Source organism: Triturus cristatus, chromosome 11 (genome assembly GCF_964204655.1).
Source record: "Triturus cristatus chromosome 11, aTriCri1.1, whole genome shotgun sequence".
In the NCBI taxonomy this organism is placed as follows: Eukaryota; Metazoa; Chordata; class Amphibia; order Caudata; family Salamandridae; genus Triturus; species Triturus cristatus.
Genome location: NC_140594.1, coordinates 182,130,884 through 182,156,158, shown reverse-complemented (window position 1 = coordinate 182,156,158; position 25,275 = coordinate 182,130,884). Strand labels below are relative to the sequence as shown.

At 50.0% G+C, this 25,275-nt stretch overlaps 1 protein-coding gene across 8 annotated transcripts in view; it reads right to left on the bottom strand.

Annotated features, from left to right (window-relative positions):
• Window positions 1-6,309: 6,309 nt before the first annotated feature.
• The window catches only part of ACAD10 (acyl-CoA dehydrogenase family member 10), a 482,886-nt gene continuing 463,920 nt past the window's right edge, over window positions 6,310-25,275 (bottom strand). For all 8 annotated transcript variants that reach the window (XM_085633523.1, XM_085633522.1, XM_085633520.1 and 5 more), the window contains one exon: window positions 6,310-7,131. In XM_085633523.1, the coding sequence (XP_085489649.1) occupies window positions 6,997-7,131 (135 nt within the window). In that variant the 3' untranslated portion in view covers window positions 6,310-6,996. The remainder of the gene's footprint in view (window positions 7,132-25,275) is intronic.

Sequence of the window (25,275 nt, the reverse complement as noted above, 5' to 3'; positions counted from 1 at the left end):
GCCTTCGATCTAACCTCCAGGCCATGGACCTGCTCCAGAAAGGCTTTCAACCGACGCATATCAGGGGCCATCTTCTTGATCACATTTACAGCAACCTAGAGAGCCTAACCGCCGAGACACCCATGCCATTACCCTGGACCGATCACTTTCTGGTACCCTTTTCATGGTCTACTGGCAGTCTTCCTGTCCCACAAACTCACAATAAGTATTGGGGAAGAAAATGGGCTTCACTTCCACTCACTAAATGGAAACTGGCTCTCATCGAACAGCCACCCCCGGAGGTGACTAACTCCGACACAGCCATTGTCAATTTTGACAATTGGATTTCCAGCACCCTCGACCTAGTCCTTCCAAAGGAATCCTTGCATCTAATAAATAGATCCAAAGTCGCTCCCTGGTACTCGCCCGCCCTCAGGACTAGGAAACAACTTTGTCGCAAACTAGAGAGAGCCTGGAGACAAGAATATTCTCAATCTAAAAAAGCGGAGTATCGAGCTGCTATAAAGCTTTATAAAAACGAAATCAAATCTGCCCAAGCTCAGTTTTATGAATCAAAAATTCACTTAGCTGCCAACTCTCCTAAGGAAATTTTTAAAATAGCTAAATCTCTAATCTCCCTCCTCCTCCTGAGTGCCAGTCACTTGACGGCGCAAAAACCCGTTGTAATAACTTAGCGACTTTCTTCTCTCAGAAGATTTTAACCATCTATTCCTCTTTTTCCACAGGTAGTGGTGTTTCGGAGCCCACCACCACAATGGATTCCGATATGATGATCCCTTGCTCGTTGGATAAATTCCCTTTTCTAGATTCCTCCTTACTGGATGGAATAATCCTCAAAGTTACCTCGGGTTCCCCTAACGACCCAGCACCTCCTCAGACTCTCATTAAAGTCATCGACGTCATCCGTCCTGTTATCCTGGATGTCCTCAATGCTTCCATCACTTCGAATTCTGTTCCAGCTCAATGGAAGTGTGCGATGGTTAGGGCCCTTCTGAAAAAGCCCACCTTAGATCAGAACAACTTGGCCAACTTTCGCCCTATCTCCCTACTTCCTTGGATGAGCAAACTACTTGAGAGGCACATTAATAACATCTTAGTGGACTATTTAGAATCCAATAACCTACTATGTGCCTCTCAGACGGGCTTCCGCACTCAGCATGGAACCGAAACTGCTCTCATAGCAGTGACAGAAGAGACCAGAGCTGTGCTGGACCAGGGAGGAAAAGCAGCCATCATATTACTCGATCTCAGTGCCGCGTTCGACACTGTTAACCATGCCATCCTATTACATCGTTTGAAAGGCATGGGCGTGTCGGGCGCGGCCCTGGAATGGCTGACATCCTTCCTGGATGAGCGTTCTTTTCAGGTGCTCGAGGGCGAGATGGTTTCTCCCAAGCAACCACTTAGTTGTGGGGTTCCGCAGGGCTCGTCCCTGAGCCCCACTCTTTTTAACGTTTATATGCAACCTCTAGCAAACATAGTCCAGCCCTTCGGTGTGCGTATTGTCACCTACGCAGACGACACCCAACTGGTGGTCTCTTTGGACCACACCGAGGGGTCGTCCGACACCTTGGGCCCGTGTCTAGAGGCTGTTGCTGAGTGGATGCACTCCTCTTGTCTTAAACTTAATGGGGAGAAGACGGAGATCATGTTATTAGGTAACTCCCCACCGACCACTTTGGCCTCCATTTGGCCTACATGCCTTGGCACTCTTCCCCTCCCTAAACCCCAGATAAAGAGCCTTGGAATTTGGCTTGATAGGGCGCTTGACTTCTCGGTTCAAGTTACCAAAACTGCCTCAACTTGTGCTGGGTTAATGAAAATGCTCAGCAAAGTTCTTCCTCTGCTTCCTTTCCAGGCGAGGAGAGTCATGGTTCAGGCCCTGATTCTCTCTCGCCTGGACTACGGGAATGCCTTATATTTAGGCGCCCCTGCAGCGGTGACCAAAAGGCTCCAAGTCACCCAAAACTGTGCCGCCCGGCTATTGTTTAACATTCCCCGTTGGCAATCAGCCAAGAAAGCCCTAAAGGAGCTTCATTGGCTTCCAATGGCTGCCAGAGCTCAGTTCAAGGCTATGTGCATTGTGCACAAATCTTTCCATCGAACAGGCCCTGCCATCTTGTTCCCCTTTGTGGTGGCCTACGTCCCTTCCAGAGCCCTCCGCTCCGGCTCACTGCACCTAGCAACTACAACAAAGGTTATCAAAGCTCGATGGGGTGGCTGCTCCTTCTCTCACACTGCCGCCAAACTTTGGATATCCCTTCCCTTGATCATTAGACAGATTAACAATTGGCTGGCATTTAGGAAAGCCCTAAAAACTTATTTGTTTGCAAAAGCGTGTTAATGTACCATGGAGCTCGTTTTAGTAATCTGTTGAAGCGCGACGAGGCCTCCGGGTAGTTACGCGCTATACAAATATAATTTTTCATTTCATTGTGGTCACCAGAGGAGTCCGCCAAGGGTGCGTCCTGGCTCCCACCCTGTTTTCTTTGTACATCAATGGGGTGGTGAAGTTCTTACAGGACACCCCGGCAGATGCACCAACCCTGGCGGGTGAGAAAGTTCCAACACTGCTGTTCGCCGACGACACCCTTTTGGAGTCGAAAACCCCGTCAGGGCTGCAAAAACTTCTTAATCGACACCAACTATTTTGTGACTCCCGGGGCCTGGTCATTAATACAGACAAAACAAGATTTATGGCTTTTAACCCCTATAACACTTTCAAAAATTATTTAATTTTAAACAATATTAGACTGGAGAGGGTAAATGTATTTGACTATTTAGGTATCCGTCTTTCGGATAAGATGCACTGGAAGCCGCACTTAACCAAGATGCTATTGAACCACAAAAGAGTTGCTGGCACACTGAGTAAAGAACATCGAGCCTCTTATAGTAGGCCAGTAGCTCCGGCACTCAATCTATGAAGCAAAAGCAGTTGCCGCCGCGCTCTACAGAGCGGAGTTGTGGGGCTTTGAAAATACAGAGGATATTGGCAGGTCCGAAAATAAGTTCTTGCGGGACCTGGTGCTGCTCTTCAGCAATACCCCATTAACTCCATTGATGTTTGACATGGGTAGACGGCCTTTCAGGGATATTGCAAAACTGCGCCCTCTTCTTTTTCGGGCACGATTAATGCGTACCCCTGAGCTCTCCAACTATGCTGCGTCCCTATCAGAAGTGATTGACTTAGACACGGGGCACAGGATTAAGTGGATATCCAATGTCAGAAGCCTGATGTCTCAGCTGGGGTACACAGAAGCATGGGACACCCACTAAGGCAGAGCTTAAGCTCACCTACTGGAATTGGGTTGACACCAAAGTATTGAGTAATCCAGAACCCGGGACTCTGACAGAAGAGTTTTTCTGCCACAAACAGTGTCTAGGCCTAGACCCTATATGGATATCATCCAGATCCCAAGGGACAGATGGTTATATATGCAATTTAGGTTGGGCACACTTCCAATTCACGCAACTACCTCCAAATAGCACTCCTATAAGTATCAAAATAAGACCTGTCCTTGCTGTGGAGCCCCGTTAGAAAGCGTGTCCCACCTTCTTTTTGCCTGCCCGGCTTATTCCGCAGCTAGGTCTCACTGGATAAAACCGGTTTGCAAAACTATGGGAACACCTACATTAGCTCACCTTTCATCATACAAGTACTGCAATAGCTTGTAGAGTTTATGTATTCAGTCCCTCTGAGCAAACACCCGAGCTGTGCAGAGTACCCTACAATGTGAAACTTCTTTGTATATGCGACTGACTTTGCTTATCCATCTAGACATGTTTGTGCAATTGCATTAATTCTTAAATCCGTTTTTTAATGTCTAGCTTCGTGCACATTGTTTACTCTTTCATACTGTATTAAGGTTTTTTTATACTGTTCTTTTTAATGCTCTTAAAAAAAAATGTTATTCACTTTTTAGGCCATATTTGACAAATTAGCATATTTTTAGTCATTCTGATAATCCAGCCCGAATATTGTTTTAAAATGTATGTGATATATTGTATATTTTTAATGTTTGATTGTGTGTTTTATATGTTGCTTTTATGATTCTTGTAATCGAAATAAAGCATATATGATGATGATAATGATTATTAAAATGTCTGAGCTACAATCAATGATGTCAAACGTCACGTATGTTCATTTGGAATCAACAACATTAATTAACAGTTTAAAATGTCACGCTAACCGTCATTTTTACGAAGCTATAACTAGGGGTGGGCAGAAAAAGACCAAAAAAGTCTGGGAGATTCTGTGGAGATTAGCGAGTGGCGGAGTCTGGTACGTCACACTGATGATTTGCGCTGGGAGCTTGTCCCGTGCTGTAAAATCAGGGTGAATGGCACCATGCGGCAAGCCAGAGGGCGCTGCCTCCTTTTGCTGCTTGAGTGGATTTTCTTCTCAAGCGGCAGCTTTTTCAATGTGAGCGGCAGCTTTCTCAATGCGAGTGGTAGAGACCAGCTGCGACCTCCCGTGTTGAGGAATCTCGCTGGTAGGCAGTCTAGCTCTCAGTTTTCTTGCTCGCACTCACCAACTTACCGTTGGCAAGCCATGTGCGAGAAAAAACTCAACCACATGGCAGTTGGTGGAGTTTTCCAAAACTTCACGCATGGACAAAACTACCCACCCCTAGCGATAATGTCACATTATAGTGAATTTCTAGTTTTTTTGTTAATGTACAGTACTGTCTTATTACCATATTCAGTCCCCCAAAGGTGGCCTTCGTCTGTGTGCGGCATGGAATAGAGTGCAGGCCCTGCACACCTACAGTGCAGAGCCTCTGGCCATGCACAGTGTGGGGAAGGGCCCAAGCCCCCACCCTGCACTGCCTCTGGCAATGCCTAGTGTGGGGATGGCCACAAGGCCAGGCCTGTGGCCCGTGAGCAACGAAGTCCCAGCTGTGCACTACCTACCGCCACTGAACATACCACGGGTGGACAGTCCCCCCACAGACACCCACACCACACATTGTTTTGTAATTAATTTTTCCGGTCCCTCTGGAGTCCTGTAGGATTGTGGCACCCTCCATTTATTTTGTAAAGTTTGGGGCCCGGTTGGAGCCTCTCGTGGGACCCCCCTGACAAGGGACAGGAATAGAGTACCCATATCCTTTCTCCTTATATGGTAGTTTTTTAAAACACTTTCAGGCCAGGGGACCTACTCCCCCAGTTCTGTAATGGCAGCTGCAATATTTCTTTTCATGTTGTGGCCAGCCAATCACAAGAGGTGCTCTAAAAAAAAAAAGCCACCTCAGACAATCAGAAGGCTTGAATTTCAGCACAACTGTCAATGCATCTTTACATTTTGAATCAAAATAACCCCAAAACAATTAAACAGATTTACACCAATTCACAAAAGGCACACTTTGTGGGTAAAGAACTAGCTTTCTGTCCAATCTGGTGTTATTCCAATCAGCCGTTTTGGCTGTAGCGCTGTCTAAAATTCCCTATAGAAAGTTCATGGAGAAATGCATTTTGGGAACCCCCTTTTTTCTAGGCCCCACAGGGGCGACACCTCCATTAGGGCAGAAGAGCGTCGCCCCATAGCTTTCTCGCAGTGCAAGAAGCTGAAACATAAAATGGTATTTTAAATACCATTTTATGTTTCTGTGTCTCGCGCTGCGAGAAAGCAGAATGGTATTCCTGGTTAGGGGCGGGCGGGTGGGGGAGGAGTAGCTTGCCCAAAGCTGTGGGGCCTGACTGTTTGGTCAGCCCTCTGTGGCCGACCAAACCAGTCATGCGCACTCTACATTTTCACCATGCAGCCTACATATAGAAAATGGCCTCCCTACAGGCGCAGGGCTGAGCGCTGTCCGCACCAATCACAACACAGCCATTGCAGCATTGTGAGTGGCTTAGGGGAGGGGAGGGAAGATGCCTGCTTCCTTTTCAAGGAAAGCAGCAGGGAAACACGGGACCCAGTAAGATAAGTTTTTATTTCTTATTTTTATAATCCTCCCCCCCCCCCCCCCGCGTGAACACCCGCGCGACTCTCCCACCCGCGAGTCATGCGAGCCGCAACTGGGCCCACAATTTACAGATGACCCCAAACTTTTCCACTAAGGAGCTGAGGGAGATGCATTTTTGTTCCTAAAGGTTTCATGAAGATTCGTCACCTGGCAAAGTTATCAGCAAAATCTAAAAACACTCTTCCTATCTAAACTCTGACCCAAGTCATAGACTATAAGCCAATGTGGAAAGTGCAGCCCAATTCAGGTTACACTGTGCACCACACACACTCGTTTTTCGTTGTAAATATCTATCACTAAGAAGTGGCCACGAATTTCATGCATAAAATATACTGTTCTATAATATTTGCATTTTAACTTTATTTCTCAATCAAAAACTTTTTATAGCATTTCAGGCAGCCTCCATTTTGAAAATTGTCAGTAACCCCTTACGAACACCAAGTATTACATTGTTAGTTGCACTCCTCACTCTTCACTCGAATACAGACACACACACAGCAGTAGGTCACATACACCAAGACTAAAAAAACGAAACATATGCACAATAGGACGTCATCGATACATGTTTTTGACAAATACATGATTAAGAATAAGTCAGGGAATTTGCTAAAACCCAAAGTAGAAAATAGTGTTTTTCATTCCATATCAAGTTCCGAAGAAAGGCATGAAAACAATTATCTAATTTCAGAAAAATATGTCGGTCTTCTGCCATGATGCATTACAAAAGTGAACATTTAATTTGCCCACGTAGCTCTGAGCCAACAGGACGATGCTCGATTTACAGCCTGTGGTCACGTGCTCGTTTTCTAGATAAGGTGTAGATAAAAACAAAAGCACTTACTCGGGAGACATGTAAGCAAGACCTCATCTAACACTTCAGTCAATAACGAAGAACCTGATGAAGACGCTACGCTCAGAAGACGCCATAAACCTGCGGAGCACTAGCAAGGCACCTTTAACTCCTGCCTAAGCGTGGCAAGGAGCAGCCACTTATAATTTATCATTCATAAATCACAGCGAGAGGGCCTCAGTTCTTCAGTTCCATTCTCGCAATAGCTGCCCGGTGAACTTCATCCGGTCCATCCGCCAGGCGCAGCGCTCGAGCCCACATGTAGAACTGAGCCAGGGGGTAATCGTTGCTGAGGCCCGCCGCCCCGAAAGCCTGAAACAAAGAAAACATGTCACGAGTCATGCAACCAGAGCTCACGGACAGTGTTGCCAGATTTTGAGACCCATCCCAAGCCCAAAGCCGTTCAAATATAAGCCCAAATCCAGCCCAACGCAGACCAGTTCCAGCCCAAAAACCAGCCCAAAGTAGCAAGTCTCAAATTATGCAGAAATAGTCATCCGAAACAATTTTAAGGACAAATATACATTCTATTCAATATACAGATAGTAGGAGAGAGTTAACTGGGCACCTGCCTTAACGCTACAAATTTTTAAGACCAGTCCTCACTGTGACTTTGTCATGTGAACCTTAGACCCATCTTAGGTTCTACTAATTGGATTTTGTCATTTTCATCTCTACCAAAATCTGGGGGCTAACTGACATTGAACAATATCAAAGAGCTTAATGTGTTCAGTTTGTCCAACTGCTGGTGTGAGTGATTCAGACAGCAGATTCTATTAGTACTGCATTTTTAAGTTGCCATTTTGATCTTGTAATTACATTACAAAAACTGTACGCCTAAGAGCAAACAACAAATCGATTGTCCACCATCATATTGCCCCTTGCAAGTGGACAGAAACCGTAAAAACCTGTGACTTTGTCATGTGAACCTTAGACCCATCTTAGGTTCTACTAATTGGATTTTGTCATTTTCATCTCTACCAAAATCTGGGGGCTAACTGACATTGAACAATATCAAAGAGCTTAATGTGTTCAGTTTGTCCAACTGCTGGTGTGAGTGATTCAGACAGCAGATTCTATTAGTACTGCATTTTTAAGTTGCCATTTTGATCTTGTAATTACATTACAAAAACTGTACGCCTAAGAGCAAACAACAAATCGATTGACCACCATCATATTGCCCCTTGCAAGTGGACAGAAACCGTAAAAACACGAAAAATGAAAATACCACACCTTGGCATACTGTAAGCACAGCAGTGCCAGACATAGGCATACATAAACCTGCCACTTATGCGTATGGAACAATAAATTAACAGTACATCACAAGACTTCCAATATTTGCTAACTAAAAGGTGTGATGCTCATCGTAGGCTCACTCGAATCACGCAATACCTGGCTGAAGAGCCCTAACTAGGCCGAGACTCATCCTAGGTTGCTTGGGTTCCCGTTCAGGGAGGACCTGGTCAGACAGTTTGGGCTGGACTGTTCCCATGAGGATCAGTGTGAAACGTGATTTGCATATGGCCGGGTCAAAACTGAGGTGGCACAGTGAGCAAAAAAACGAGTGACTGGATTAATTCAAGCATTTCATTCATCACTTTGTAGACCATTTCAAGCATGGATCAACACTAGAACTTTAGGATAGAGGAGGAAAAAAGGTTTGTATTTTTATAGTGCTTGTTACCCCTGATGGGTTTAACGCATTGGAGCCAGAACCATAACTGAACTTTTAACTGTGTGTTTTTCAGTCATCTTGCATGGATACTCTAATGCTTAAAAGAATTAGTAATGTATTTGTCAATTTTTATATAGCACAAAGCACCAAAAGTTATACATGGAACAATTAAGTATACCGTGAACAATATCATCATCTTAGGATAGATTAACACGGTGACCAGTTTTTATCATTAAGCACAATGACAAGGACAACTTCTGAATCTGAAAGTAATAATCAACAGGCAGGTATTCATTGGAGAAGAGAAGAGCCCCAAGAATTCGAATTTGGCAGTGAACGGCAGATATCCTAAGACAAACACAGCTCGAATAGATGGGACCACGCAGCAAACTGGCACCTGGAAAATCAAGTTTGAAACCATCCTGGAGTTGCTTGTGAAATTCAGTGTGGACAGGGCCTTCCAGCCCAGGCTTAACGGTTCCTCCTGAAATCACGACCAAAATCTGATATGCTTTTGGGTGGGTCCAAAATGTGTGCTAAAAAACTATGTCCTGGAATCCAGCTCAGGGTGATTGCCAGCAACTGAGATTCATTCAAAGGTTCACCTATCACTTTTTTGTTTTCCCAGTGAAATGTCAAATTTGAATCAATTTTTTCACCAAGATTGTTTGCATTTCCTTTTGCCCCAAAAACAATTTTGTTTTCCTTCTTTTGCATAGTGTCAAAAAACTACATAAATATCGGTCAAAACTTTACAAATTTAAAGCTGAAGTAAAATCCAGACACTAGTGAGGTGGAAGTGAAATAATAAACCGTAATGATTTCTGACCAAATATTACAACCTCTGCATTGGTTTTATTAAATTGCAGAAAACCTTTCAGGTTCCTGCTCTTGGTTAACACTAGACAGTTTCATCTCTCAAACCAGCCCCGTGATTTCGGAAAACATGCTGCTGTTGACACTGCATAAAAGCCGGCCTGTTCACATTAATATATTCCGGAGAACTGCCGCACAGATGATTGCACCCTCGCTTTTCAAATCTTCAAAGGCAATAACTTCCGGGGATGAGACATTTAGCTGCCAGAATAAACACAAAGGGTAAATGAGCCCGTCTCTGTATCACTGAGGTGTCAGAAAACCACAACTGGGCAGAAACTGAACAGATAGCTAGTTCATGTTTTCCCCTCACAAACCCATAGACATTCAGCAGTTATATATAGTTTTACTTACTCATTGCAGTCGTCCAGGGTTGTTGCCCCAACACGCGCCGAAACTCCGAAAGAGAGAGTGCATGGGTCACCCCCAGCCCCAGCCAGCATTTTCAGGAACATGCAGGGCCGCGCGCAGGGCTGTCAATCATTGGTAGCGCTTTCGCGCGCTACAAGATTGACAGCCCTAGGGACTCACATTGGCCCGCACACACTACTACCAAGCAAGGTGTGTCTTGGCTGCACTTCACAATTCAGGTCCTCCTCCAATGATTAGCACTGTGCTGCTCTGATGTCAGCGCGCGCTCATTTGACACCGAACCTTCTGCGCCACTGTGATAGGTGCACGCCACGGACTCATCGTGGCCGGCGCCCGTCCAAGCCAGTAAACTGCGCGCACACGCTTAATACCAGCCCAAAAAGTAGCCCCCCGCCAGGCATGGGTGTTTCCCGCACAATTGGGAAAAATGTTGCACAATTGTGCGGGAAATAGCCCAATCTGGCAACACTGTTTACGGAGCGACGGCAAACAGACGAGAGGCACAGGCTACTTTCCAAGCGTTGCGCATTTGGGAGCACACGGGGCTGGCTGTTCATGGCACACTCTTTCCCTGTATGTGGTGGTGTCCCTATATGTTTTGTCAATTAGTGCTTTAGTTATGTCCTTTTACTGAAGAATCTGTTACAAACATGTATTTGCATATTTCTTTGAGTACTCAAACACTTCGAAAGTTATCAAAAGATTATGATTCTCAATGATCCATTTATGTTCACTTTCAGAGATTAAAGCGCAGTTAAAATGTTATCTCCCGAGCGTGATAATGTTTTACTGAACTTATATAGAAATGTCAGAATACAGTTTCAAAAACTCCGAAAATATTTAGTTTGGATGAATGCAGAGACAGTACATGGCAAGGAAGCCTGAAAACGCAATTAAACTAGGCTTGTTTTTCTGATAGCAGAATGTGGCCCGTGGCTAAAGGAGCGTGAGACAGAGTGACTATATCCTATTGAGCAGAATAACAGGAACAAGGAAACGAAATGTATTGCATCAGAAATGCAAACCAGCAGTAAGAGCCATGCCTACGCAGGCAAAAGAAAACCAAGAGGCATGTTTAGCTGAACTAAAAGCAGATTTTAGGAAGTCCTTGGCAGAAAGTCCGTCACAACAAAAAGAACAAGTGTTAGACTTGGCATCTTTTGTCGTGTTTCCCCAGAGTTTTTGCTTTCTGCCCTCCTGGTTTTGACTCCGTTTTTGCTGGCGTAGTCTTTTTGCGCACTTTTCTCACTGCTGATCAGTGGTAAAGTGCAAGTGCTTCTGTGGTAAATTGTGTTCTGGATTGGTGTTTCCAGGATTGAGTATTTGATTTACTTGTTAGTACCTAGTAAAATGCACTGAGTGTGCCCTGGGCCTGTAAGTCAAATGCTACTAGTGGGCCTGCAGCACTGATTGTGCCACCCACGCGAGTAGCCCTAAAAAGGTAATTCAGACCTGCCATTGCTGAGTCTGCACGCAGTTTGTAACTGCCATGTCGACTTGGCGAGTGCACCCACTTCCCAGGCCCTAAACCTTCCCTTTTCTGCATGATAGTCACCCCTAGGGTAGGCCCAAGGTACCTCTGTGGGCAGGGTGCAGTGTATGTGAAAGGTAGGACATGCCCTGGTGTGTGTGGCATGTCTTGATAGTGAATTACAGCCAATTTCGTTTTTCACTATTGCAAGGCTACCTGTTCCCCATAGGACAGAATGGGAAGTTTGTTTATATAAATAAATACATAATACACATTTGTAAAGTGCGAACAATCACCCGTAAGGGTCTCTAGGTGCTGGGGGCCGTCGGGAAGATTAAGCAAGCTATTGCCCAGAGTCACATGGTGCTGGGCTAATTGCCTCCGGCGCTGGGGATCGAACCGTGATCCCCAGATTCCGGAGTCAGTCGCCCTGGCCGTGGCGCCACACCTCTTCCTCATAACTGGACACGGGAACTAGGTGGGAAAATAAAGTTTAGTATGCCTGAACTCAGAATCTGAAGATGCATCTTTTAGTGAAGGTGATTTTTACATTCTGTGTTTGAAAATACCACTTTTAGAAAGTAGGTATTTTCTTGCTCATTCATCCCGTGTGCCTATGCTGGAATGAGGATTGCCTGTCTGGGTTTTGGATGACAGAAGGCTGGGCAGCAGGAGTGGCTCCGGATAGTCTAGGTAGGGCCAGGAAATGGCTGAATAGACCTGGGCCGCAATGGGGGAAGGGGGGAGGAGATTTCCTTGCACCTCAAAGGGCCTGGTCTGACTCTGACAATGCCGTCTCCACCTCCTGCCAGGAACTCACACCAGAGAAGACAGAACTGGTTCTGGCTGGGCACAGACACTCTCTGCCTAAGAGATCAAAGGATTTTGGGAAATAAATATTGGGGCCCAGACCCCTGAACTTTAGAACTCTTTTGGATCAAGAAGAATAGCTGGAGAAGCTGTGAGGAGGACCTACCACTTTGCTGTGTGCTTTGCTATGTTGGCCTGCAGTGGCTGCTTCTGTCTTGGGCAGTGAAAGGACTGGACTGAACTTTCTGCAATCTGCTGCGTGAGTTTCTCCAAGGGCTTCAGGTAGAGCTTGCCCCCTGTTCAAGAGGTCTCAGGAACAGCAAAGTATTCAAGCTCTTCTGCCCGCAGCACTGGAGACTGTGTTTTGTGCTGCAACAGAGGAAAAGCAACTCTATGACGTCTATGACGCCGCTGCCGACTCGGTGTCCTGAGGGCACCGCTGCAACGCAGCACCATGACCTTGGTCTCACCGACGACGCCTGCTGATGCCGCCACCGAACCAATGCTCGCACCGCGACCTGTGGGCACCGCACTCCGCACCGACTCGTTTCACGACGACACCTAGGCACCGCGACTCTGGTATCCCCGATGACGTCTGCTGACGCTGGCACTGAGCCGTTGCTCGCACCAAGACCTGTGGGCACTGCACGCCACACCACCTTGCTTCACAACGAGGCCTTGGTATCATCGACAACGCCGCTCCTCGCCAAAATCGACACCGCTGCTTGCACTGTGGTTCAAGGGTACAGCTCGTAAAGTTACACGACGCACCGCCCTCATCTCGCACCGCATCCTGCACCGTGACCTGCCAGAACCGTGACGAGCACCGCCTTCATCTCGCACCGCGACCCTGGTCTCACAGACGACGCCATCCGACGCCGCCACTGAGCCGCTGCTTGCACCGCGACCTGAGGGCAGCACACGACATCTGCTGACGCCAGTGCTCCTGATCCCAACAGAGAGGAGATCGACCTGCTACGCGTGTGACTTCGAGGGCCCTGACGACTCCTGCACCGACCTCCGGAACCTACACCTGCGGATGACGTGTTTTCGGAAACTCAACGAGAGGTCGCCGGCGCCCTGCATTTCTAGAAGGTACTGTTTGCGGGTCTTCCCGACACTGTAGCTGACCCCCGACGCCGCGGTCAGCCAGAACTGTTTGGATTTGTTTGCTCACGACACCGTGATAGCCCCGGACAGATCTGACTAGAAGGAAGGGTCCCTGTTTGGAGAAAGGTGCAAGCCCTTGCCAACTAGAGACCCCCATTTCTAACAAGTTACACACCTTTGTTAATGCTCTTTCTGGTGGAGATTCTATATATCCACTAGGCCTGGGCTGTAAATTTCGTTCCGCTTGCGGAATTTGGGTAATTTCGTGTTCCGCGGAGAACGGGGAATTGCCAAAAATTCAGCGATCCGTGGCTTCGCGGACTTTTTTTGCTTGTTCGCGCTTTCAAAATGCATGTGTGCGAGTTATTTCTCCCCGAGCACGCAAACAGCGTTCGCGGACAGGAAAAAAGCATCGCGAACGGGTGGAAAAAGCAATTCCGCGTGTTCGTGGAAATTTTGCGTGCTCGCAGAGATTTTTTACCGTTTCGCGGAGCTTTGCATAGCGCGATTACGCAAATTCCGCCCACCCCTAATAACCACAGATTCCTCACCATGTCAAAACCCCCTAGGCGCCACAGTGGATCCAGAGAATTTTTAATTCAGTAACTCCCCCATGCCTGTAAGTGGCATCGTGCTGCTCCAAGTCGTGTCTGCTGTCCCGCCCAAAAAGTAATGGAGGGCCAGAATATAGGGGCCACCTTTGAGCATCGACATCAGTTTTTTCTGACATCAGCAGTGCTTAGTTTGTAAAAGACTAAGTGCTAGTGCCCAAAGAAGCTCTTCTCAGAAGCCAACAGAGGCTGCTATTAAATGCCAGCACACTAAATACCAAGGCTGCGTAGTGTTGAATCCACCTCAGGCCTCTTTTAATCAAGTACCAGACACTGCCTACCTCTTTATTTCACCATTGCTGGTCCCCGATTTCTCCCTTTGTGACTATTTTCTCTTCCTTCTTCCTTCTCCTTTGTGTATTTTCTGTATTTTGTTGTTAGGAAATGTTTGAGGAGAAATAAATAAGTGTCGGTCTCCAAAAAAGAGCTTTACGGACCCCTCCAGCTCAAATTAAGCACTGAATACATGTCCAAACAGTTGGACACAGAGCCTTTAGTAATCAGATTGTGCCAGTGTGCTGATCCATACTTGTAATTCTTTTTTAGTTTGGACCAGAGGAATCTGTGGTTATATAGAATATCCACCACAAAGAGTTTTACTGAAAGTAACTTGTTCTTCTGATGCATACTTCTAAACAAAGATTTATTTGCTTGCGACTAGGTAACCAAAGTAGAACCTCCCCTGGTTGTGGGTCAACAGAACGACTCAGACCAGGAAATCCTGCAGTACAGAAGGGGCAAAGTGCTCCTTCCGCCAGACCTGGTTATCCAGGCAATAGTGCTTTGTGAACATTAGAACTGACATCCATGCTGCCGCTTGGCAAATATCCAAGACTCCCACTCCACGTGTCAGTGGAGTGGTAACAGCTTTAGCTCTGGTAGAATGTGCCCATATGGTTTCCTAAGGCTTTTTCATGGGCAGTCTAACAGGTTTGATGCAGAAGGCAGTCCACCTAGAGCACATTCATTTCTGCACAGCATTTCCTTTCTTCACCCCAGAGAACCTCACAAAGAGCTGATAGTCCTTGGTATGATCAATGTAAAAAACTCTGAGCTCTCTTGGGATGTAAGTGATGAAGTCTATCTTCCTCCTTGGATGGATGAAAATAAATGGGCAAAGAAAGCTGGGGCCAGACTGCCCAATGAGGAAAGGCGTAACCACTTTCAGAAAGGAACCCTGCTTTGGTCCTTAGCCCTAGCCTGTCTGGGAAGAGAGGGTGTACGGTTGCTGGATAGAGAGTGCTTGCAGCTCACCCACCACCTGATGTGATTGCAATAAGGAACACTGTTTTATGGTTTAAATCATTTTACTGAATTTTGTCATGAAAGCTAACAATGCGCCCGCCTACAACCACAGGCCGGCGGGGAACTTGCCAATGTTTCAGGTTCTATTGAAACGAACACAAAAATAAGGTGTGGTCAGGCAGGAGGTCAAGGCGAGTTTCCCTTTGGGAAGAGGGTGAGGCCGCCTCGAGGGACGTGGGAAACCGCAAAACCCTGAGAGCACGTGAGCTCAACAAACTCGGAGGAGAGGTACGCCACGGTGGACCCCCAGGTTTTGTCAAACTTAGGGAATGTGCGGTGAAGCCCAGCTGTAATCCGTTCCATCCCGACCACCTCCCACAGTCTGTGTAGCCAGTCTTGCTTGGTTGGGATGGCATCCGTGCCCCACCTCGTCAGGATAACTTGCTTGGCCGCTCCCAGCGCAAAGGTGATCGCCCTACCTTTGCAGGAACGGAGAGGGTATGTTAGGGGATTAGGAAGTCCCAACAGAATGTAACTGGGGAATCTTGGGAGTTCAGTTTTATTATATGTGATCAACTATGGGCAAGATGGAGTCCCAGAATGGCTGTATCTTGGGCAATGCCAAAGGATATGGGATAAAGTGCCCACCTGGCCACAGATGCGCCAACAAAGATCGCTGCAGCGGGGCCTCCATTTAGCAACCCGTGCCGGGGTATAATACCAGTAATGCGCAATTTTCAGGAGCATCTCTTTCCCTGAGGTGCTGCAGGAAGATGCTCGAGCCCTGTGTACAATGTCCACCCATTCTTTTGGGGAGAACTCCCTATCCAGTTCTGACTCCCACCTACGCTGCGCTGGGGACTTTGAAGGGTTCTTAGCCTTGTTGAGAAAATGATAAATGTCCGATAGGAGATGCTTATTGGAAGTGCGGGTGATAAAACAAATCTCAAATTTCGCAAGGAGGTGGCTTGCATGCGGGCGTACCTGAGGCTGCGTGACCCAGGGGCGCAGTGCTAAATACTGCCAGTACGCCTCCTTAGGGATTCCGTAGTGTGAGACAAGTTGGGGGAAGTCCATAATGCCCTTTAAGTCAAAAAGGTCTCCAATACGTTTATAGTTGGCCTCCTGCCATCTCAAGTAGGTGTTACCGGTGTGAGCTATGGGAAAGTCTGGGTTCCCTATAAAGGGGGTCAAAGGCGAAATGGTCGTAGAAAGCTGGCATCTTTCCTGTACTCTATCCCATGCTGTCATGGTCGCGTGCAAAACCGGGAAGAGATATGCGCCCGGTGGGCGGTGTCGCCGCTGGAGCCAAGGAACCTTCCATATGTGAATCCCTGCCACCCCCAGTCCATAAAGAACAAGTGCTTTTCGGACTCTAACTGGTACCATTCCACCATCCATCGCAGCTGCGCCGCTTCGTAGTACCCGCTCAGGTGGGGTACCCAAAGACCTCCATCCTCTTGTCGCAGGTACGTGAGATGTCGAGCCATGTGCAGCTTCTTCCCTCCCCAGATAAAGCCATTAATTAGTTGTTGCAGTTGGACCAATACCATAGGTGGTGGACTTAGGGGAAGCGTTTGCATTATATACAGCAGGAGCTGCAAGATTGTCATCTTGACCGCAGCTATCTTGCCCAACCACGAGAGTGCATGTTTTTTCCAGGTCTTAGCCAACGCTTCCGAGTAGTTCACCTGGACTGTCTTTGCAGTGGTCGCTCGCCGCCCAGGAGAATGGGAAGAGTTGTGACAATTGGTGGCGGTCCGCTGCCGGGACCGTAAGACTCAACACCTGCGACTTCTTCAGGTTTATTTTGAACCCCGACATGGTGCTGAAGGCGTCCACCTATGCCAGCAGGGGTGGAAGAGAGGACAGCGGGTTTGAGAGGAAAAGGAGCACATCATCCGCATACAGCGAAATCTTATGCTCCCTGTCCCCCATCCGGATCCCGGTGACCGTCTGAAGATGGCGGATGCACTCAGCAAAGGGCTCCATGTAGAGCGCGAACAGGAGAGGGGATAGCGGACACCCGTGATGTGTGCCAAGCCTAATCGGGAAGGGCTGAGAGACCACTGCGTTGTCCCTAATCCGGGCTTGCGGCCCTTTATACACACAATTCACCCACCACTGGAATCGTTCCCGGAGACCAAATCGGCCAAGGACCTGACGCAGATAGGGCCAGTGGACCCGATCAAATGCCTTATCGGCATCCACTGACAAGAGTATCGCCGGGATCTGGGTGCACTGTGCTTTATCTAAGAAATGGCACAGTCGCCGAGTCCCATCTCCATAGTTGCGTTCCGGGATGAACCCCGAATGGTCCTGGTCAACCAGACGCTGCATATTCGGAGCGAGACGCGCTGCCAGGGTGCTAGTAAAGATCTTCAGGTCAACGTTGAGCAGGGAGATGGGGCAGTATGAGGCACACTCGCGTGGGTCCTTCCCCGGTTTGGGTATGACCACGACTTCAGCCATGGACATCGTGGGGGTGAGTATCCCAGTGGAGCTAAGAGCGTTGAAGAGGCGCGCCAGAAGGGACGCAAGGTCGCGCGCAAATACCTTATAAAAATCTACTGGAAAGCCATTTTCGCCAGGAGCTTTGCCAGCCGAAAGGCCCTGAAATAGCCCGAAGAACCTCCTCCGGGCGGATGTCCGCCTCCAATGAGGTCGCGATGGAGTCGAATAGCGGTGTCACTTGCGCTGCTTGTGTATATTCTTCAGCTGCGGTGGAGTCCAGTTGTTCGGCCGAGTATAAAGCTTTATAGAAGGCCTCGAATTCAGACGCAATGTCCTGGTCCGCTCGCAAGGTCACTCCCCTGGCATTCGTGAGTTCCGCAACCCGACGTGAAGCCGTTTCAGCTCGAAGAGCATGCACCAGGAGTCTCCCGGCTTTGTTCCCCCCCTTGTAATAGCGTTGTTTGGTGCGGAGTAGGGCATACTCGGCACGATCTAGATCTAGGGCCCGTAGCTGCTTTCTCGCTTGCGTGAGCAGTCGCCACGTCTAGACTGCCCCAGTACGGTGGTGAACCCCCTCCAGTTCCTTAATTTGGACTTCTAGCTCCCTCCTCCTGTCCTTATTGTGGCTCGCCGCAATAGCAATACGGTACAAAAGGGGGAGGTGATGGACGGAGCATCAGAACCAATCAAACACTCACACTCAGTCAAAAGATCTGGCCATAAGTTGGCAGGGTATGCTCAGACGTGAGTCCCTTGCACACTTTGCCACTGGATTCAAGCAAGCCTGGCTGAAGACGGATGAAATGCCAGAAACCGGTCCTAGGAAGCTTGTTTCCGGTCTAGGGAAGGCATGGCTTGGCAGTTCGGGCTGGACTGTTCCCATGAGGCACAGGGTCAGACTGATTTGCATATGGCCATGTCTGAACTGGGGTGACAGAGTGGGCTAAAGAACGGTGATGGATCAAACCCGGATCTGTTGACTGGGTGTGAGTGTTTGATTGGTTCTGATGCTCCGTCCATCACCACCCCCTTTTGTACCGCTTTGTTCGCCATAAGTTGGCAGGGTATGCTCAGATGTGAGTCCCTTGCTAACTTTGCCACTGGATTCAAGCAAGTCTGGCTGAAGACGGCTGAAATGCCAGAAACCGGTCCTAGGAAGCTTGTTTCCGGTCCAGGGAAGGCATGGCTTGGCAGTTCGGGCTGGACTGTTCCCATGAGGCACAGGGTCAGACTTATTTGCATATGGCCATGTCTGAACTGGGGTGGCAGAGCGGGCTAAAGAACGGTGATGGATCAAACCCGGATCTGTTGACTGGGTGTGAGTGTTTGATTGGTTCTGATGCTCCGTCCATCACCACCCCCTTTTGTACCGCTTTGTTCGCCATAAGTTGGCAGGGTATGCTCAGACGTGAGTCCTTTGCTCACTTTGCCACTGGATTCAAGCAAGCCTGGCTGAAGACGGCTGAAATGCCAGAAACCGGTCCTAGGAAGCTTGTTTCCGGTCCAGGGAAGGCATGGCTTGGCAGTTCGGGCTGGACTGTTCCCATGAGGCACAGGGTCAGACTGATTTGTATATGGCCATGTCTGAACTGGGGTGGCAGAGTGGGCTAAAGAACGGTGATGGATCAAACCCGGATCTGTTGACTGAGTGTGAGTGTTTGATTGGTTCTGATGCTCCGTCCATCACCACCCCCTTTTGTACCGCAATAGCAATACAGCGCCCACGGACGACTGCTTTCAGGGTATTCTATAGCGTGTCCACCTCAACTGTGCCCACATCGTTCAGTTCCCGGTATATTTTAATAGTGTCCCGCAATTCGGTGGTATTGGCCTCCTAAGTGAGGATAGTGCAGTTAAGACGCCAGGACCGTCGCCCCGGGGAGCCACCTGGGAGAGTCAGCGTTAAGACAACCGGTGAGTGGTCCGAGAGTGCTGCCACCCCAATGGAGACATCCTCGATGGACGCTGGAACCCTGGGTGACGTCCAGAAGAGGTCTATACGAGCATATGTCTGATGGGCCGCGGAGAAAAAGGTGTACTCCCGCGCGGAGGGGAAACGGTGGCGCCAGGCGTCCGTGAGGCCGGCTTCTTTCAGGCTTTGAAGTGTTGTGGGTGAAATTGAACCCGTATGCCACCCGAAGCGTCGACCTGTTCAGATCCGCGTCCGGGACTATGTTGTAGTGCCCCCCGATTACCAAATCCTCATCTGGGAAGTCCATGAGTAGATTAAGCGCATCACGTAAGAAGACCTCCTGAGATGCTCGTTGGGCCTATAAACTGAGGCTATTGTGTGCACCCTCTCTCCCATTAATACCCACAAGGCAAGAAGTCGTCCAGCGACTTCCGCAAGAGTCCCAACCACTGTCTGTGTGGCCAGAAGGATCGCCACCCCAGCCCTTTTCCCGGGCCCTGAGGAGAAGTATTGGCGATCGAACCACTTAGAGCGAAGTCGCCGCCAGTCCGTCCGCATGAGGTGAGTCTCCTGTAGGAGGCAGATGTCGCACTTGGATTCTCTCAACAAGGTAAGAAGCGCTCGCCGCTTTGCCGGAGAATTGAGTTCCCGCACATTGAAGCTCAAGATGACAACTTTAAGACAGGTCATAAGCCTGTAGGGGATCGCGCAGCTAAGCACCAGCCCCGCCAGCAAATAATAAAGCAGGGAGGATGGGGCGTTTGCTCCCCCACCCCCTCACCATCACCAGCCTCCCATCTGGACACCCCTGACTGGGAGCGCCGCGCAGTGTAACCCCGCTTGGTGGGGGGCACCCCCCAAGTGAGACTGTAGGTAGATCCGGGGAGCCCGTCAAATCTTACAGTGTATCTGTGTGGAGAGGGCACCAGGAGAGCGCACAGGAAGCACACCCCCAAAAAGCCCAACCTCCCTCCCCCGATATTCCCATCCTCCCCAAGCACAGCCCCCATCCCCGACCACCAGCAACAGAGGCTTTTCCTACCTGACCTTGAAGGGGATGCAGATCGCAGGTGGTTGAAGAAAGAAAGCCAGGAAGAAATGAGAGAGTTAAACAGCAGAAGAGAAGTGTGAAGATCACCAACGTGTAAGGGTCCATGAGTCCGACGGTCGGTCATCACCATCCCGAGGGTGGGGCTCCCCCCTACAAGACCGACCAATCCAGGCGGTAGGTTCGGCCCCTTCTTCTAAACATGTGGGGTCAAGACCGCAGTGAACCGGGTTAATCATCAGCTCGGGCAGCAGGGTCCTCACAGTCAAGTATCTGTTGCAGCAGGGCTTCTCGTTTCGCTCCGCGTTCTTCGGAAGGCTTTGTCTGGGCCCTCCTTGTAAGGCCCTGTCGCCTGCCAGGCCTCCGCAGCCGCCCCGCGGGTGGGTCTTCCTCTGCCATTCCAGGATCCTCTGGCACTGTTAGGGCGGCCCCGAGGACAGCCTTCACCTCTTGCAGGTTGCGTACCCCGTGCGTTTCCTTGTTCCAGACAAAGGATAGACGGAACGGACTCCATGCTCTTGAAGGAAGGTCGTGGCTGGGCGCAACTCCTTACGCCGTTGAAGAGTGAGGGGCGAGAGGTCTTGGTACACCCCCACCTGGAGGCCTTCGAACTCTACTGTTGCACGGTTGCGTGTGGCAGCCATAATGATCTCCTTCTGCCTGTATGAGTGCAAGTACGTTAAGATATCCTGTGGCTGGCCAGGGCCCGAGGTAGGGCATCCGGCTCGATGCGTGCGGTCCAATGTGACTTCTTGGTCCCTCAATTCCGGAGCCATGTGCCTAAAGAGGTGGAGAACCCAGTCCTCGAGCTTGCCCCCATCCGCTTGGAGTGGTACGTCTTTGATGCGAACATTGGAGCACCTCAAGCGATTCTCCAAGTCCTCCAGCTTCAGGCACAGCTCCTCCTGTCGTTCCCGGAGACCAATGTGTTCCCTGGCTTGTTCAGCAAGCTCTTCCTCCCGTCTGTCCCCATTGCGTTCCAGAGTGTCCACCCTTTCTCCCACCTCCCCGAGATCCAATCGAAGCTGTTTAATATCTGCGGCTAGGTCTCGTCGCAGCCCTGCGAAGTCCTCCCGTAGTGCGCCAAAGAGCTGCTCCATGAAGTCCTTCATGACGGGCTCTGCAACCGGCCCAGTGGCGGGGTCTGCCGCATCGACTCCAGGGTGTGATCCGAGAGGGTCGGTGTTAGGCCCCCCCGGTTTCCTCCCAGCAGGCTTCTTCTGGAGGAGGTCCTTGATGGAGGAATCCTTGATCGCGGTATCCTTTTGTTTGGTTCGTTGGGAGGCCATGACCGGCCGCTTGCAGGTGGGCATCTGGTGCCCCCACAGCAGCGAGTCCCATCGTGTGGGGGTATCAATGGCCCCCTGTAGACCCCTGCTTCCTCTGGGCTTGCCTCCACTAGAGCTGAGCAGGTCTGCTGCTTTGTCTGGGCTCTGGCCACTGTACCCGACCACCAGGACCACTGCAGGACCACCCTCTTGAGGTTGCACGGGTCTGCGACCTTCGCTGCACTCGGTGGGATTGGCACGAAGGTGCCACGTGGCCACGGCCCCCAGGAAGCGAAGACACGCACCGTGGGGCTGCCTCTGGGCAGGGCAGGTCACTTCTATCCTAGCGCCTCTGGGGGTCCGCAATAGAGGTGTTGCGGGGGCTGCTGTCCCATCTGGCGCGCCGGCCCTCGCCCCTTCAGGTGCAGTCACTCTGGGAGGCCCGGGGGAGCCTCATGCCCCGCAGGACAGCGCCGAAATGCGAGCGGCAGGAGGGTGGGCAACCAGCAGCAAGAGTACCCAGGCTCGGGCTTCACAGGTCCACAGTCGTTAGGTGCGCGCAGGTGGTTCCCAAGGGGCCGTGGAATCACTCACTGCAGGGACATTGGCGGCCCCGTGTCCACTTCACACACAGCCGGCTGCACTGGATCACCAGAGGCCTTCCAGGCCTCCGCAGACTGAAGGCTCGCCTCCCGGCATCAGGGCCTCGCCACTAATGAAGCCCCCGAGTGTAGCGCCGCTCCGCCGTTCCTGAATCCTCTGCAGCAGCCGAGGACCAAGGCCACCTGCCTGGCAGAGGCTGCGCCACCCTGACCGGCGCCGCACCAGGCCTCACCACTGTTCCTCGCGCAGGCCCTGGCGTGGGTCCACAGAGAGCCCAGGGTCCGGCGCGCCACCAAAGTGCTGGGCGGTGCTCGGAACGCATCTCCTCTCCGCAGGCAGGGGCCTCAGATCAACACAGGAGCTCCGTGCCCCTCTCCCAGCAGCTCGCCCACTGCCGCGGCCTTCACCGCGGGCTCAACTCCGCTGCCCCCTCCTCCCGGGGTCTCTCCTGCCGCGGGGAACCAAAGGCGGCGCCCGCCTCTAACACTGAGCTGCCCTTCTGGGTTGTGGACACGATAGGGGTTCCGTGCCCCCTTCGCACAGGTACCAGAACCGCTAGTAGACGCCTGATTGTCAGCCTCGGCGAGCAGAGCCCCTAAGAAACGGTGCTACTCCGCCGCCTTCTTGGCCATGCCCCCCAGGAACACTGTTTTAAACGTGAACAACCCCAAAGGAGAACTGTGCACTGGATCGAATGGGATGGACATCAGGAATGTGAGAAACAGATTAAAGTTCTTCTGATGCATCAGAAAGGGTTTTGGCAGGAACATATGTGTCAGCCCTTTCAAAAAACATATCACAGGTGACTTATACAGGGACGGCTGACCTGGCAACTTTACAGCAGATGAAATTGACAAATAACCTATAACTGTGGCTATAGCAGGACGTAGTACATCAGACAACCGGGCTTGTAAGGTTTGGATATGACAGAAAGAACACTAAGCAACAAACTACCCTCATGGTCCCCCATAGATGCTTTTAGTGGAGGAATGGCTGGCTGCCAAAATGAAATCCACTACTTTGGGAGGGAAATAAAAGGCAGTGAACTGTAGCTGCTCATTCTCCAAGCATGGAAGTTGCGCAGGCCCGGGTGCAGGACCTGGTCCAGCTACTGTTACAGGAGGTACTCCCGAAGGGGCAGCTGATTCAGAGGACAAATGCTCATGACCAGAAGGTCTAGATACCATGCTCTCCTAGCCCACTTCGGAGCCAGTAGGATAAGCTCAGTTGTTCTTGAACTTCCTCATAACTTTGGGCAGAAGAGGTAGCAGCGGGAATATATGCAGGAGTCCTGAGCACCAATGTAGCTGAGAGGTGTCTCCAAGTGAGAAATGCCTTGAGAACTCCAACGTGCAAAAGTTGGGACTTTACTCGCTCTCAGCAGTGGCCCATTGCTCAAAGAAGACCTGTGCCACCTCTGAGTTCAGCTGCCATTCATGATTCACTAGGCACTGTCAGTAGAGTTCATCCTCTCTGGTGTTTAAAAATCCTACCAGGTGCTGTGCAGTCAGGGAGATGCCCTGATGATCTAGCCAGCTCGAGAGGTGAATGCCTCCTGGCACAGAGCCCATGGCCCACCCCTCTGCTTGTTGATGTTGGTGTTGTCTTTGAGGACTTGCACCCATTCCCTTTTCAGAGATGAGAGGAAGGCCTTCAATGCTAAGCTAATCACTTGCAGCTCCAACAGGATGCTGTTGAGATGGGTTCCCGCCAGAGACCAGTCTTTTGACCTCTCACTGTAACTTCAGATCCCACTGCAGAGCCTGCATGCAACATCTGGCGTGGTCCAAGAGGCAGCAGAGCCACTCTCACTGAGACGCAGGTCAACTGTTCAAACATCCGGATCTTAGCCCAAGTATTCAGGACTTGTTGAGGTGGAGTAAAGGCTCTGAACAACCCTGTGTGCAGGATGGTTCCAATGAAAGAGAGACACTGTGAAGAGGTGGTGTGCGACTTTGGCACATTGATAGAAAATTCTAGGGTTGTCTGGAGGTGGTTATACAACTATTTGGAGTTAGCCCCAGTGGCGTAACGAAACTTGATGGGGCCCTCCTACCAAGTAAATGCAGGGTGCCCCTCACGCTCTGGTCCGAGTCTGGCACTTTCAGGCCTGGGACCTACCAGTGTCGGAGGGGGCCCCCAGAGCTGGGGCCCCCCTGCACCGCAGGGGCAGCAGGAGCTTTTGTTATGCCATTGGCTAGCCCTCCTTCAAATACTAGTTGCAGAGGTATGGGGAAACTGGTATTCCCAACCTCGCGAGATGGGCAGCAATCACCACCAAAGAGAAGCACGGAAAACAAATTGCTCATGGCCTACCAGAAGCCGTAGGTTGCATCTGTGGGACTGTAGGACAGGGATGTGGAAGTAGGCATGCTTCATATTAAATCTCACCATCCAGTTTTCTTGATCCAGGGCAGATTGAACTTGGGCCAGGATGAGCCTTTTGAACATGTTCTTCTTGAGGATGTTCAGAGGGTGGAGATCTAGAATGAGACGGAAGCCTCTATCCTTATTTGGCACCAGAATGTAGCAGAAGTAGCAGCAAATCCCGATCTTTGATGCCAGTGCCCTCTCTACAACTCCCTTTTCCAACATAGTCTGAACTTACCATTGTGAATGAGCAAGTTGTCCTCCAGAAGCTGTTGCTGGGTAGGCGGCATGCTTGGAGGGGTGGAAATAAAGGGTAGGGCATAATTGTGTTGGATTCATTCGAGCTCTTATCCGTCCAATGAAATGTTCTGCCACCTGTGGAAATAAACACTCATTTGGCCTCCAACCAAGTGAAAATGCACCACTCAGGCCAAATTAAAGTGAGTCTGCAGCAGCGGCAGAGAGGTCCATGGGGCATTGGGCAATTCCTTGCACCTGGGTGCCTGGATGCTGGCGGCAGAATCTCCGACTTCTGCCTTGAAAGGCTTGGGAGGTCTGTTGTTGCAAAAGCAGGTTTTTTTGTGGTCTCCACTGAAATCCCCTTCTGAAGCCTAGAAAGGGGCGAAATTGA